The sequence below is a fragment of the Rhincodon typus genome, chromosome 15 (assembly GCF_021869965.1).
Source record: "Rhincodon typus isolate 14 chromosome 15, sRhiTyp1.1, whole genome shotgun sequence".
Classification (NCBI taxonomy): Eukaryota; Metazoa; Chordata; class Chondrichthyes; order Orectolobiformes; family Rhincodontidae; genus Rhincodon; species Rhincodon typus.
Window position 1 is genome coordinate 47,077,787 of NC_063346.1, and position 16,907 is coordinate 47,094,693.

General features: G+C 39.0%; 1 protein-coding gene across 1 annotated transcript in view; it reads left to right on the forward strand.

Moving 5' to 3' along the window:
* Positions 1-6,212: 6,212 nt before the first annotated feature.
* The window catches only part of LOC109912561 (tubulin polymerization-promoting protein family member 3-like), a 14,779-nt gene continuing 4,084 nt past the window's right edge, over positions 6,213-16,907 (forward strand). Inside the window, exons 1-3 of the mRNA XM_020511993.2 lie at positions 6,213-6,309; positions 12,668-12,875; positions 15,629-15,782. Coding sequence (XP_020367582.1) covers positions 12,682-12,875; positions 15,629-15,782 — 348 coding nt within the window. The 5' untranslated portion in view covers positions 6,213-6,309; positions 12,668-12,681. The remainder of the gene's footprint in view (positions 6,310-12,667; positions 12,876-15,628; positions 15,783-16,907) is intronic.

The following is a 16,907-nucleotide window of genomic DNA, read 5'->3' on the forward strand; positions in this document are numbered from 1 at the left end:
CTGTTGTTAGTCACTAACAGTCCCCATTAACAACTACTCACCCTCCCAGCCTGATCGTTAGCAACTCCTTTGTCTGTCCAAGTGTCTTTCTCTCTCTTAAGGCTCTATCCTATTGTTTACTCCCTACCCCACCCACCTCCCTATTTTCTGCATATAAACTGACGTTTTTCCAGCCACCATCAGTTCTGAGGAAGGATCACCGGACCCGAAACGTTAACTCTGTTTTCTCCTCCACAGATGCTGCCAGACCTGCTGAGCTTTTCCAGCAACTTTGTTTTTGTTAGTGTTTTACGACCTTTCTTAATATCATGGTTAAGTATTCCCCCCCTCCAAGGGTAATCAATATTTATATAGTATTTTAGGTGGTACATAGATCCAATATCACTGTTGGAATGAGGACTTTTCTGGAGCATATTAAAGAATGATTATTCAAACATTCCATTCTGTGCATCAACCTTGTTAACTTGATACCCTAGAAATTTTTTGCTGCAGCAAGTGTTGAAAGTCTGAATCTGTGCAGCTTTCAATGTGGATGGAAATCCACTTCATCAACAAAAGTAAAACTTTTATTTTTGATGCCCTGAGCTCTGCATTTGGTCAGCAAGCTGATGATCTCAACCCACTGAAAAAAGTTCGTTGATATCTGGCAACACAGACATTGGTTTTTGTTTCAGAGAAAATTTCAATACATAAATCAGATTCTCCTTCAGTATTCCTAAAAAAAAAACATGAAAATTCTTCATGATCCCATTCAAAGGAGGGCAAAGAATCCCTGGAACAACACCTGAAAAACCTATGTACTTAATCATCATTTTAACTTTAGCTCCCAGTTCGGCAATACCACAATGTGCATTAGTGAGCACGTGGTGCAGGATGGGATGTTGGCAGCCAGGGTTTGGATGAGTTCAAATTTCTGGATTGTTGAAAGTGAGAGGGTGGTCAGGAATGCATTATTCCAGAGGTAACGAAGGTATGGAAGATGGTTATTCACACTGTTTGCATAACAATACTGGTAAATTTTTGAACTTACTGATTCATAAAAGAACACTTCTATGTTAATATTTCAGTATTATTTTTAAATCAGTTGAATTTTTTTTCTTAGCACAAGATAATCTGCATTTGCTTTTAAAGACATTATAATTTACTAACTTGAATGTTCAAGATTGTTATCCATTTCAAGAACACTGTAACTTCGATCACACCTTCTACCTTACACCACAATATTCCACTTTACACACAATACTCAATCTCTTTCACTTCCAAATCGATAGTTATCTCCGATGATTGATTGCTACAAAGTTGAGTAATTAGGTTGTAAAGTCTTTGTTATTTCTGTGGTGTTCTTGCTGCTACTGTAGGAACACCAGTGGTGTGCCTTGATTGCTAGTGGAGATGGCAATATAACTTTTAGCACAGACATAACGTAATCTCTAAACTTTGCATGATTTACAAGTTATTGGCAGCACCTCTACACTTTGAGTTGTCTTTCAAATAAGATCCATGAAGCAACCCTTTACATCCATTTGATCCAGTGCTGATGATACAAATGTAGAAGCAGAGCTGCAACCACATTCAACAAGTTCATCATTTGGATTTGAAATTAGACCAATGGATTGAGTAATAATTGCAGATCTTGTTTGAAACTAGCGTAAATTGAGCAATCTAGCTGCTGCATTTTTTTTATGGTGGATTGAAGTTATGGAGTTGAAAATAATAATTGAATAATTGAAATAGGTGTATTCTATTGGTTATTCTGTTATACAACATGACCTGTTAGCACAAATGGTGCTGTGTATAATTAAGTAAAGTGAGCAATCACATATGGTGAAAGCCTGAAATAATAATGGAAAATGTTCCACAAGCAACCTGGACTATTTGGTGTCTGAAAGAACATAGTGTGGAGCTGGAGGAACACAGCAGGCAGCAGCAGAGGAACAGGAAAGTTGACATTTTGGGTCCCTCTCATGTTGCTGTATTCCTCCAGCTCCACACTGTTATCTCTTACTCCAGCATCTGCAGTTCTTACTATCTCTTGGTGTCTGAAATAATAGGATTTGACATTTTGTGAGTCATATTTCATCACACCTGAAATATTTACTATTCTTTCATGTGGTGGTCTATCTTCTACACATTTCCTTTCTCTTTTGTTTTTGTTGGATATAATAATGGACTTGATTAACACTGACAAACACAATGTTTGTTGCAAATGTAGTAAAGAGGATAAAACTGTTTCATTTAACAGAAATGATTTGTCATTAATAGTTGGAACAATGGAGGAGATATGAACGAAGTCTTGCATGCATACAAATCTAAGTTTGAAATTTGTCAGCTACATATGTCGAGTTCACATTTACGTTAGTTCACTTTAATTCACTTGAATCCCATGAATATGACGCAAAATACTATAACTGATGCCTCTTTCTTTGCAAACTTCACACTTTTTAATATTCCTCACTAATGTGGCATACTGTTCATTTCAGGGACCCACTGCCTACATTCTCTTCCAGGTCAGGTGTAGTGCATTGGTTTTCAAAATGAAGTTCCTACTGGTTGAGAACAACATGACTCAACCTCAGTTTGGCAAGAATTTCCTTTCCTGCATCTGTGATTTTTTTTTTGTTGCTATTCTGTGCTATGGACCCATGCCCTCTATAGTTTCTGAATGGAGATCCTCTAACATCATGCCACTGTACAACCAATTTTTAAAGGAAGCTTTCATTCAGTCAGTACAAATATTTTAAATGCAATCACAGTTACAAATGTATTCTGCAAATTACAGTCTCTTGAACGTAGCCCTTATTGATACATCTGTTTTATAGCACAAATATATAAAGTGTGAAAACAGATGCTCACTGAGCTTCTTAAAATCCAATTTATTTAAATCGTGAAAGCAACAAACTGGTCAAGTGTGCCATGGTTCTGATTTATACATTAGTATATATTGAGCAACATACTGCTTGATTCATATGGAGCATTCTCCTTAAGGTTTCTAATGATTAACTGAAGTTTGCCAAAGAGACTTACTTATTACAAAAATATATTTACTGGTGATGGAACATACTCTGTAACATGTAAATCGCAGTGTTGAAAAGTGAACGTGGGTACATGTGCCCTGACTAATCTTGACCAGTTGACAAGTGACCCTTTTTTACTCTGTGCATTTTATGGTGAGATAGACAAGGGGGACAAGAGTAGGTAAGGTCCAATAGAACTTTATTGAACACCTTATCAGACTCTATTATTGTACCTTAATTAAACTCCATCAATCTCTTTACAAGTCTCTTCAGTAAACTGTTTTAAATCTAAGTAAACAGTCTGAAATGTACATTAGCTCCCTACTTCTGACATGAGCTTCTGAAGATTCACTATACCCAATCCACTGGTCCCTACCACTGTATTTGAGCTATTTATCAAAAAAGACTGGTAATACCTGTTCAGTAAGGCCAGGACAGGTTGTCTGTTGGTCCTTGAAGGTTGGCTCAAAGGGTTGAGGGTTAGCTTCAGGATCTGCAGTCATTGATTTAGGCTTCTGCTCTCAACAAGGGCTGGGTCTAGTCTTCAGGTTGTCTCACTGAGATGGTCTCTTTGGAGACGCCATTTGTAGAAGGTGCAAGATGTAGAGGGTGCTGGTTGCCCTTTTGTTTCCCCCCTTCACACCTGTATCCAATACTAGCATTGGGTGGGGCAGAAAAGATCCAATGAGGTGACTACTTTCCATATTTGGAGGTCGCAGACCATGGTTTTGAACCTTCAGCTATCAAGTGCTGTCCTCATCACACTGTGCCTCTGGCCTCCTACTGAGCTTGGTGCTACCAACTCTGCATGGCATTCTTCTAACAGAGCAGGTGCACTGGAAGTGGAAACAACAGTTTAAGAACTGCAGATGCTGAAAATCTGAAACAAAAATAGAAATTGCTGGAGAAACTCAGCAGGTCTGGCAGCATCTATGGAGAGAGCCAACATTTTGGGTCCAGTGACCCTTCTTCAGAGCAGTTCAATCATCCCTTCTTCACAACAGCATAGAACAGCAAACACTGGGCAGTTTCATACTTGCTCAGACAGTGGGTTTCTGAATTGAGACTAACCCTCCCCTTTGGGAGGGAGGAAGGGGAAATTAGTAAGAGAGTTACCAGGCCAAAATATCGGTCAATTGTGAGAGAGAAATACTGTGAAGATCTGGAACCAGGTCCAGCCTGAGTTGTCCAAGGAGATATAAGAGTGTGGTGGTAATGAAATTTAAATTGTTAATTAAAATCTGGGAATGAAAACTAATCTCAGTAACAGTGACCGTGAAATTAACTTTGTTCTAAAAACTATCTGGTTCACTAATGTGAGAGGAAACCTGCCATCCTTATCTGGTCCAACCTATGTGTGATTCCAGACCACAGCAATGTGTTTGCCGCTTAATTGTCCTGTGAAATGGCTTAATAAGCACTCGGTTCAAGGACAATTGAGGATGGGTAACACTGGCTTTGCCAGTAATGCCCATGCCCCATCAAAGAATTTTTAAAGTTTAATTGATTTGGTATATTGGCATTATAAGTTAATGAGATCTCTCTTAATTTGGAGTTTAGAGTTATGCAGCACAGGAACAGGCCATTTGGCTCAATTGATCCATGTTGATGTTCTGTTTCACATGATCCTCTTCTCACTCTCCTTCATCCCATCAACAAATACTCCTTTTTTATTCTTTCTCACGTTTAATCAGCTTCCCCTTACAAAATTTTCCTCGACTGCTCTAGGCCATGCTTGGGCTAGAATCAACAGTTTTGCAATTCCGTCACCATCTGTCAGTAAATACAGACTCTTCCATTTTCCAAATATTTGTTAACTCCATATAAAAATTGCTCTTACTTTGTTCGCCCAGTTATGTGCAGTTCAAACCCAATTCCAAGATAGTGCATTGTACAATTTGGCCCACTTCAACATTTACATTTGGGGCTATCAACTGTGTCTCGAATTGACGAGACGAAAATATCCATTGTGCTGGCTGAAGGGTGAAAATTAAAAGGGAAATAACAGACGAGGGAGCAGATTACATCAAGTTTCATACCATCATTTTGCTGTTCTCACCCTCCTTAACCATCCATTCCCTAACAAAACATACAATGAAACCAGTGCTAAACTTTGCATTCTCTGAAAGTTGCATCCAAGGCAGTTCCAATAGAGACTATATGATGGAACATGGTCATCTTTTCTTTCTAAAGGAATCAGGATCAGGGTCCAGCTGTTCTCCATCTGACATTTAAGGAACCTATTTTTTGGAATTAGTGTACTTTTCAGGAATGAAAGTTTGCCATAGACGTTGGAAACAGTTCCAAGCAACTTTCAACTTTTCAACAGTTAAGAAAGAGGTCTCTATCTGAATAGAGGGCACATTTATCCAAGATAATCGACCCACCCAGTGCTCTCCCAGTGAGTATTTAAAATAGCTGAACTCTGATGAACAGCAGGATTTAGCGGAAGCCAAGTTGAGTGTGTACAAAAGGGTCACTGTGAAACTTTGACTGCTGTTTTGGGTGGGGTTGATGCACAAGCTGGAAATGAATGAAAAACTAGCATTACTTGAGATAGTAGGAAACATGAATTTGTTATGAGATTGTTTCTTTATTGATACATAGGGGAAAAAATAGCAGAAGTTCAAGTTGTAACAATCCTATAAAATAACTGACCTACCAGTTTCCCCCGTAACTCATTCTCTCCTGGAATGTCAACAATGGATTTCACCACTGTTTACTCCCTCCTGCAAGGTTTTAAAAACCTAAGTTTAGCATCATTTAATCACCACTCTGATTCAGCTTTGATTTACTGTTTACACTGATGGACTTAGCGCATTGTATTGACTTTTCAAGTAAGCATTATTTTTTAAAAACTTGCTGCAATTAACATGACAGAGGATAGATAAACCTTGAATAAATCGAATTGGAGGGTAGATCTTCTGATAAATATAAGTGTTCATTTAAATTTAAGTTTTCAAAATAGGATAAGTGCATTTTCAGCGCTATTTATTGCAATTGTTGCACCCATACTTCATGTAGAGAATTTAACAGTTGTTGAACAAGTTTCTATAAACTGACATTTAATTATTAGTGAAGCAAAGTTGTTGCTGCTACAGCTATAATTAATGACCCATTATTATATTGTGCTATTTTATCACGCCCTCCTGATGTTACATAGTTTGTTGCTATGGCTGCAGGAAAAACAGAAAATAACATCCCTTCAGCTCTTTAAAGGAACATTTTATTATAGAAAGGGAATCGAAGGACTTTGTGATTAGATTTTCAGAACAAAAGCTAAAGGAACTCTGAGGTAAGAACACTAAATCCTCCCTAATTAACGTGATAAATATTAATATGTATGTATAATAGGAAAGTAGTATATGTACAGACTGAACAAATAGGCAGAATTCATTTGTCTAGAGTTACATATTACTGTCCTGAAAATTTAAAGATACTAAAATAGTTCATGTTATTTAATTTGTGATCTATTTGCGTTATTGTTGACCTCTTCTTTGAAAGAATTGTTGTATTACCTTTGTAACATGCATCTTCTACGTATTTGACTTGTGGCCATGTATAGCTTAAACATTCTTGGAGCTCCAGTCATTGTTTCTAGGGGCTCTTCATAATTATTTCACTGGAAGTTTTTTGTTAGAGCTTTTAATTAAGTTAGATGAAAGAGCTTGCATTATTCTGCATCATATCAGAACTTAGAATACATTTCATAATTAATGGCTTATATCTGTGCATCCCTTCACAAAACAGCCAAATAAAAATAATGAGGATCCATAAACAGCAAGTGATGTTCAGATCATTTGTTTTTGGTGTAGTTATTTGTTGAAGAAATGGTGCTCACATTGACAAAGACAGGACAGTCAGCTTTTAAAATTATCCAGCAGGATCTATTACTTCAAACTGAACAAAGAGTTCAAGAAGTCATCCAGAAGACTGTACCTCTAATAATGCAACATTTCCTGAGTACTAAGTTGAAGTGGCAGATGTACTCACATCTGTTTTACTATGTTAAAGATGCTATATAAATGCAAATTACTGTTGCACTGAATCTTGAATCCACAACCTCCCTGATATAGAAACAAAAGTGCAGCCAAGTTGATACAGATTGGAATATTGCATAGCTGAATAATAATAAGTAGTACATTCTTTTTTAGAAAAGTTTCCATGTCATTAAAAAAAAATTGTGATACACAATGGATTTGAAGAATTCACTTGAAAAGAAAGATTTGCATTTATGTCATGTCTGTCGTTACCATAGGACACCCCAAAGCACTTTACAACCAATGAAGTACTTTGTGATATCGGCTACGTGGCAGCCAATTTGTACGCAAGAAGTTCTTTCACACAACAATGTAATATGATCAGCAATTCTATTTATGTGTTGATGATTGAGGAATGATGAGGTTATTTGGGAATATTCCCCATGGTTTTCTTCAAAGTAGTGGCATGGGATCTTTTATGTCACCTGGGAGCCATCTGATAGTGCGGCACTCTGTCATTATTGCGGTGGAGTGTCAGTCTTGAATTTTGTGCCCTTAGATCCTGGAGTGGTTCTTGAACCTATAATCCTCAGAATCAAAGACAATGCGTTACCAACTTACTCATGAATGATACTTAAATGTCTTAATTGATAAGGTACATAAACATCAATATTGCTGGTGTGTCACTGCCACACTTGCTTATCCCACTAATTCAGGAGCACTTAGGAGCACCTTTGTTCAATTTGTTAATAGTTGACTTCTGCTACAGATCGGTGTTGATGGTGATTTGGAGGCATCTGATCTTGAGAAAGGTTAGCACTAAATATGAACAGAAATACATCAGCCAACATGCCCCAGGTTGGGCAACTCCAAATTGGTTCCGGTTTAATCTATATAAACACTTCAATAGCCACCTTCATGATCAGAGGAACTTGGTTGGCTAACTGCAAGAGAAGAACAGAATTTGCAAATCCCTAGGGGATGGATATTTATGTTAACCATGAGTAGCAGGATAAAATGATGATTTTTACATTGGTGAATTTCACATCAACCCCATTTGTAATCTTTTTCACCAGAATAATTTGGAGCCATAAATTCAAGGAAGAAGCAGCTAGTTGGGAATGGGGTGGTATTGTGGATTAACAGGGAAACTGTATATCTGGATTTTTGTTCAATATAATTTACGTTGCTGGTGAAAGACCAACTTCAGGTTGGTCCTACATTGTCCAGACTGTTAAAATATTTATTTATAGTACGAAATGGAAAAGGAATTGGTGAAATGGATCACTTACATCCCCTGGACCACTGTAAACATGACCAGGTTAGAGGATTCAAAATAAGGTCTGGGTTTCTGTCAGTTTTGAAATGCATAATTTCTTCCAATAAACATGTTTGCTGCTTTTATGTGTGATTCTTGCTATAAATTAGCATAACTGCTGCTACCTTCCTCCTCCTCTAACTCTTGAAAATTTTTGACGCCAGTCTAGTTGATAAGAAAATGAGGGGTAGGTTGTTGGCTGGGGATCAGGGAATCTAGTGTCTGAAGACCAATTATTTGTTTAGTATTTTCGACTTTACTTCCTGTTGAATGATGTCGCCATCGGCAATACAGAAAAGGTTTGATCTAATGGAGTTTGTGGCAAGTGGTTAAAATGAACCAGAGCATGCCATGTGGAATTACATAAAGATTACAATATAGAAAAAGAATAATAAGCACAATTGGTCTGTCCCTGTAATTATACTTTGCATTAGCCTCCTTTTACCCTGCTTCATCGAATCCTATCAGCATTATATTTTATTCCTCAATCCCTCCTGTACTTGCCCAATTTCCCCCGAATGCATCCATGTTACAGTTCTTGCCCAAAGTAGTTTGCCTTGCAGTGTCAGAATCGACAATTACCAAAGCTGCTGATTTTGCTGAAAACTCATCATCTTTGACATTTCAAGATGATTCTGAGTATTTTAAAGCAAGTTGACTAAACTAAGCATTACAAATGAATTACAAATAACTTCCCAAATCATAACCGTGACTACGCTTCAACAGTTTAGTTGGTGTGTGTTTCTGGATGATATGAGGTGACGTGTGAATGCATCGAGTGTTGTGCAGTGATCGTACTGCTTGTCACCTCTTGCTTTCAGCTCTCACTGCTGTTGAGAAAAAGGGAGCTGAGTGCATTAGTCTCTCCTGCTTGCACATAGGCTTGCTGATGAAGAAGCTATGTAGTGCTTCCCCATAGTGACCAACACAAAACTCAAGGATCCAGGCTAAACTACAAGGACCTCAAAGGAGCCTGGTCCCTGGGTGCATGGCACAGGCCAACCATCATTTGTTACACCTTGATGCCCACAAACCATATTCCAACTATGGGTAGTAGCTTCACTGCCTTGTGGGCATCTCCGGAAAGAGGAAGGCTAAGGGAGTTCAAGTCTGTCAGAAAATCCGAGTGGAGGCTTGTAGATGGTGCCATGTTGTATATCGGGTAGCTTTCCAGCAACTCTTACAGCAGAGCTGGAACCAAACAACGCTGTTTCATCCTTTCCTTGGGACAATACAAGCAACATTGAGAGGGGTGCCTCAATGTTTGGACAACTCAGGGTTACCTCATTATTTGCTCAGATCTGCATCCTGGAGAGGACATTACAGTTCCATTGCCAGCAGTGTTGTTATCGCTGCACTGGCTGTGATAGTGACCACCTGCTGTGCAGCAAGGTCAGGGATCAGAGGAGGGAGCAATATCACTCCAAGCAGGAAGGTTGAACTATGATCAGAACCTACCATTCCACAGTTAATCAAAATCCTCAAAGAGGCATTCTCTTTCAGACAATGCTACAAATCAGAGGGTGAGGTCAATGAGCTACACCACTTATAATTCTGCATAACTTGCTGCATCTGGGGAAAGAGATCTGGGCAATGCTGTTGGGGTTTGCAGCTTATTGGTGACAGAGCCTGTTTCTGCAATGAAGTGGAGAGCCCTCATGAACTACCAGCAGGTCCCCAGCAAATATCATCTAGATGCTCCCAGAACTGCCAGAATCAAGTCTGAGCAGACTGCTTGGTACCATGGCAAGCAATACTGGTTGAAACTGTGCAACAGCACCCAAGTATACAATCTGTCTTAAACCCTGCCCTCTAGTTGCTGAATTCAGGGGTTCGAGAGTCATGTATGAAGGAATTTAAAAAGCAACAGGACCAGCATCAGCCAATTCGCCTCCCCTACAGATAAAGTCAGGGATGCAAACCGAACAAGCAGATGGAAAGGCAGGGGAGCATAACCTCAGTGCAACAGAAAACATTGTCACTGAAGAAGTGCTCAGTGCCGTTCCAGAATTTCCTGTCAAGGAGGACCTGGATGGTGAGCCTTCTCCCATAAAGCTCAACAAGACCATTGAGCATCTTCCCAGCAGTCCCAGAAGAAGATGGCATTCCATCTGGAATCAGCAAAAATGGAAAATCAGCACTGCTGCTCTGTAAACGTATGTTTCTGCTGGAGGAAGGGATTTATGTCTCAAGACATTCCAGAAGGAAACTCTAGAAAAACTGGGCAAATGGAACACACTGGTCCAACTCATTTTGTATACTTTAAAGTGGAGGACCAGTGCATTTGTTTCCAGGCATTGCTGTTTTTGTTTAACTGGTTTCTTCCTCAGTGTTGTGAGGTGCAAAATTAGTCACCTTGTTCAAGAATGATAGGGATCCTCAGTGACTGTAACAATTAGTGAGAGAACTCTGTCGAGTATTATCAGAAGGTGTTCATTCTCATTGCTCTAACCATATTGTAGATCCTGGCATCATGAATGACCCTGAGTCTCAGTGTAGCTTCAGAACTGGCAGCTTGACAGTTGACATGATCTTCTCATTTCAGCATTTAGAGGGGAAGTGTTGTCTGCACTGTTCACAATGTCACCATCATAGACCTCAACAAGGTCTTCAATCTTGCAGTGGAGATGGACACATTAAACTGATATGGGGAAATAGTTTACCCACATGGTCGCCTGGACATCTCCCACCCATGAGAGAACACACAGTTACAATGGAGTCTTATCAGAGGCTTTTGAGATCAGTCGTAGGGTAAAGCAGGGCTGCATCATGATGTTAACTTTCTTCAGGCTATTTTCCTCTGTGTTGCTTGTGTATACTTCAGGTGTGTTAAATGAGGACGTCTACAAGTCAGCGCTGACTTAGCAAGACTGAGCGCCAAAACCAAAGTGTGTAATGTCCAAGTCCATGAGTTGCTGTTTGTGGATGACATTATGCTAGCATCTAACACTGAAGTTCACTTGCAACAGCTTTTAGAGTCATAGAATCCCTACAGTGTGGAAACAGGCCATTCAGCCCAACAAGTCCACACTGATACTCCAAACAGCACCCCACCCAGATTCATCCCCCCCCCCCTAATCTATCCCTGTAACTTTGCATTTCCCATTGTTAAGCCATCTAACCTACACATCCCTGGACACTTATGGGCAATTTAGCATGGCCAATCCACCTAACCTGTACATCTTTGGACTGTGGGAGGAAACCCACACAGACAAGGGGAGAATGTGCATACTCCACACAGACAGTCGTCTAAGGCTGGAATTGAATCCAGGTCCCTGGCACTGTTAGGCAGCCGTGCTAACCACTGAGCCACCATACCGCTTTTAGATAGGTTCTCCCAGGCCAGCGAGGAACATGGACTGACTGTAAACATTTGAATGACCAAAGTTATGATTTAAAATGTAAAGACTCCCATTTCCATCAACATTAACAACCTTATTCTTGAGATTATCGACAGCTTCACGTATTTTGGATCAATCATCACCAACAGTCATGAGGTTTGGGTTCAAATCCCAATCTAGATCTTGAGTACAAAAATAATCAAGGCTGATGCCCTGGTCTGGTGCTGAGGGACTGTTGCAGTCATAAATGCTGTCTATATCCAAGAGATTTTAAACCATGGTTCCATGCCTGAGTGGATGTTAATGATCCCATAGGACCACTTTTAGGAACAATAGGGGCGTTATCGCTTGTGTCCTCACTAATATCCCTCTATCGCATGAACAAAATAACTGCTCATTTTCACATTGTTGTGATAGTGTAGTTTGCTGTGTCCATATTGGCTGCTGCATGTCCTACATTATAACAATAACACACTTCGAAAAGTATTTCATTGGTCACAAAATGTCATGAAAGAATTAACACTGTAACTTCTGTCGTCTTTGTCAATGATTACAAATGAGATTAAAACAAATACATTCCTATTGCAGGAATTTTCTTTGGATTTCTGGTTGCATTGAGCATAAATACATCGTAAAATACTGCAGATGTTTGAAACCTGAGGTATAAAGAAAAATGCTGTACTCAGCACAGCAAACAGAATCTGCAGAAAGGAATAGGCTTAATGTTTTAGTTCATTGATTAAAGGATGTATTTACAATCTGATTAGATAGAGCGCATAGAGGGAATGTTCTCCCACGTGCTCAACTGAAATGTCTTCTATATTACTTAGGTTAAAGATGTGAATTTTCATTGTTCCCTAATACTGCCAGCTCACAGCTAATTGTGCAAATAGATACACATCAGAGAAAATTTACAAATAAGTTGTTCATATTTGGGGTAGATCCTGAATAAGCCTAAGATTTGATTTGTACTGGAGTATGAGAATCTTTATCTTTACTTTTTTAATTATTCAGCTATCATCTGAGAGATGGCAGAAGGAGGCTCTGTTAACATGGAAGCTCTGCAGGAGTCATTTAAAAAGTTTGCAGCATATGGTGACACCAAAGCAACTGGTAACGAAATGACTGGGAAAAATTGGGCCAAACTGTGCAAAGACTGTAAAATCATTGATGGCAAAGCAATCACCTCAACTGATGTGGACATTGTCTTTTCAAAAGTGAAGTAGGTACCAGATTTTTTTTAAACATAGAAATATTGCAGATTCTGTAAAGAATAAATTGCCGTCAAGTCATTAAATGAGGTGGGAAGTAAAGATAGATTTCGTGATTGAAATAGTCAACTTTTGGACTATGGTAACAAACTCTTTTTAGAATTTTGAAATTTATAATTTTGAAACCTAATTTTATTTAGTTCAAACAAATGGATTCCAGTTCCATCAGAAATGTTGCTGTGCCTATCATCAGCTTTTGAGAGTCCAAGTGAATTGGTTTGAACTTTCTTAATCCAACATTCATCCAGTACCGCCCCCCATCCCAAAAAATCTGCTCACTGTTCAACAACTACCAAGCTACGTCAGTCACATTATGCATCATGAATGCTGCACAGACTAAGTGACACATTCAAAAGCCATCTTTACCCCATCTACATTTAGCCAAAAGGCATTTACTGTCAATGAATACATCCTGGCTAAGTACAGCTTCCCTGACCATTACTTGATGAATGATCTGTTTATTAATTTGTCTTCATCTTTGAAGTGATGACTGATATATGCATTTCAATGCTTCTTACTTTTTTTGTTCAGATTTGCAATATGTACAACTTTTCTATCTTCACATTAGCAGAAGCTTATTTTTATTATTCCAAAAATATACTTTATTCACTAAATTTACAGACATTGTTCTAAAACATTTCAAATCTACTATTAGAGCATACAATAAATTACAACTTGATATTTACATTATACATTCCTTCTTAAGCATACAGCCCATACTTACAAAACAAACTCCATGAAATACTTCTCCTTGAGGAGTTGAAATAATCCATTCCCCCTCCCAATTAGAATACACATTGAGAAACAGGGAATGACTGGATCCAGCAGGTCACCACACTGGCTGATGTACAAACCCCTGTTCCTCCCATCAATCCCAACCAATGGGGGTGAGTGAGGGGAAATTGAGCACCAATGGGAGGCAGGGAATTACTGAGAGCCCTCCTCAGAGCAGAAAAGGTGGTGCTGAGATGAAGTCAAGAAACCTGCATTTCAAGTGCTGAAAGGGATTGTCTGGGTCAACTACTGGAGTCTACAGGATAAAACAGTGGGATTAATTGGGATACATGCATGTGTGCTGAGAGTCAGAGAGCGTATCAGACCAGGCTGAGGATCTGACTGTATCTGTGAATCCCTGTAAAGATATTCCTGAGTGAGTGTGTTAAACAAATCTCTGAGAGTTACTAGGATTTAGTATTGAAAGGAATGGTGGCCATATTTCCCAGGTGAGGAGAGCAAGCCTATCATGATACTGAGGGATGCCAGAACCAGCCAAACTGTGCTGCTGGAAAAGGTATGCCCTTCCCATGAGACAGTACAGAAAGTACTTCAGCAGCATCATTGCCAGATGCTTGGAAGCAAGAAAGGTTAACGCAGTGACCAGAGTCTACTCCTACATGATACCCTGACTGAAAAATTTCATAGATAGCATAGGTAAAGCCAGCTACATTACCAAGGGGCCCTGAGATTTACTACAGGAGTACTGGCAATTTCCCTTGACTTCCCACAGCATGGAAATCTCTGCCTTTGTAACTCCTAATGGTTATACCAGTGTCGAGTATGCCATTTAGACTCTCAAATGTATGGGTTCTGATAGATGTAACATCTAAAGATGTCAAATAAACTTCAAACAGATTAGACCACAATAACAAGGAGTAATGCACCCCTACTCAATGGCTCCCCCTCACACCGTGGATTATATCTCAAACTACAGAGATACTTTCTGTTTTTCCCTTTGAAAGACATGAATGGCAGGGATTAAAAAGTCAGTTTCAGCTGGACTAGAGTGTGCTCCTGGAACTGAATGTTCTCATGCATGTCAGCTTGGGTTCAAACGTTAGAATAAAGTGAAGGTCATAGTGGAAGAACTATCCTCTAGTCACCCCTGTGTTGCATTTAAAGATAACCCCTCACTTCAAGTAGTACAAGTTACCAAGCTAGCAGCTAGGGAGAAAGGAAACAGGACAACAAAAGGACTCTCTCTCACCCTGAATGATTGCTTTCAACTTTGCATTCTATCAGAACGACAGAACCTCAACCAGTGTGCAAAATTATAATATTCAGCTATCTGCTCTTTACAAACAATACCGAGGCTAATCTTTCTTTTTACGATTTTGGGCTCACCTTTTATTTCTAATCTGTGTGTGCATATGTTGTGTTACTATTTCTTCATGCGAGTAGTAATTAATAGACTTCTCTTTTTGTTAATTCAATAAAGCCTGGTTAAATTGGCTTCTTTTAAAGTGGAAGTTCATGAGTTCTTATGCAAAGGCAGCCACAAGGGAAGCGGATCCTTTTCAAATCAGCCCACCAAGGTGGTGATTGAATAAAGAAGGGGAGCTGGTTTATCCCTCTTCACCTGCAAGCTTAGCAGTTTGGGGTATCCCATTGGAAACCTCACCCAGATCTGGTTGTAACAATGTGCAAGCATTTCTAAGTTTGAGATAACAAGTGCTTTAAGTGAAGGACGTGACGCTGAAAAGAAATGCTAATAAGTTCTTAATTAGTTAAGTTTCGTGAAAATGTGAGAGAACCTAGATCGAGAAGTTAAACACAGCGACATTCCTTATATTTTATCCCTGTAATTACTTAGCAAAAATTTAAATGATTTTTTCTGTAACAAATTTGTAACCATTGTACAGCATCAGAATTCACATTAACAATTGCTCTATCTAAACTGATGTATTTTAATTACGTTTGTGTCCAGAGCTAAGACAGCTCGAGTAATTACATTTGAAGAGTTTAAAAATGCATTGGCAGAGCTCGCTCCAAAAAGATTCAAAGGCAGAAGTAAAGAGGAAGCAATTGAGGCAGCCTACAAACTGATTGCTGGAAAAGACCCAACAAATGTTGGAGTAACGGTGAGTTAATCAGCTGTGAGGATGAGATAATCACATGACTATAGAGCTTTCTCATACCGTAAAATAACAGACACAGGGCATTGTTCCTGAGGGTTGGGAGTGTATTGAGGTGCAAAAAGTATATAGTAGGAAAAAGTGAATTGATCTATAGGGTAAAGAGGAATCTACAGACATGCAGTCTTGTTCTACCTTTAGTAACTTATAGGTGTGATCCTTGAATCTTTACGACCTATTTAATTGAAATAATTGATGAGAACATAGTTCTAACCCTTTTCATTATTTGCAGCGCCTGAATCAAATCACACGAGAGTTTGCACTTGTCTAGAGTACACTGCACTGCAACAACTTAAATAACTGAAACCCTCATTTGCTGCATGATGTGCAGGTTATTCAATAAAGTAACGATGGGTAATAATACCTACCAAAATCACCATTAGTAGAGCATGCTACAGGAAATCACACATTCCCTCAGCCTGTTATTGTTACTGCATCGTGCATTTATGGTTTATTTTGTAATTACTGAAGGTGAATTTGTTCTGAAAACATATGAAGAATGTCTATTTTATATTTCAAGGAAAAATTCACTCAAATCCCCAAACTGTATTGGAATTCCTGCACTTCAAAACCAGAATTCCTGCACCTCAAAACCGGGCATGTATTAATTAATGGAGATTTTAATCCAAATCTTACTGAAAAAGTAATGGCGAGCTCTCAGCTTTTCATATTTTTAGAAAAATGTTATTTTCCTTTCTATCCTTTCGTCTTTCCTGTAATTCAATCTTTCCTTCAGTCTGTACTGATGTGACATTGAATTCACCACCTTGTCTGCTGTTCTGTTCCTTTGTTTCCTTTTGTCCCATGTTCACTATGGTACCTGAAACTCTCGTTGCTCCCACAGTTCACACTTCAAGCAAGCGGCAGAGGAAATGTCTTTTATGAGATGATTGCTCACTTCAAAATGATTTAATACAAAGTTCAGGTTCATTCTTAGAAAGCTGCCAGTATGACGTGCCTCTGTAACAGGTTATTTTTTCACTGTGATAACAAGGTGTAGAGCTGGATGAACACAGCAGGCGAAGCAGCATCATAGGAGCAGGAAGGCTGACGTTTCGGGCCTAGACCCTT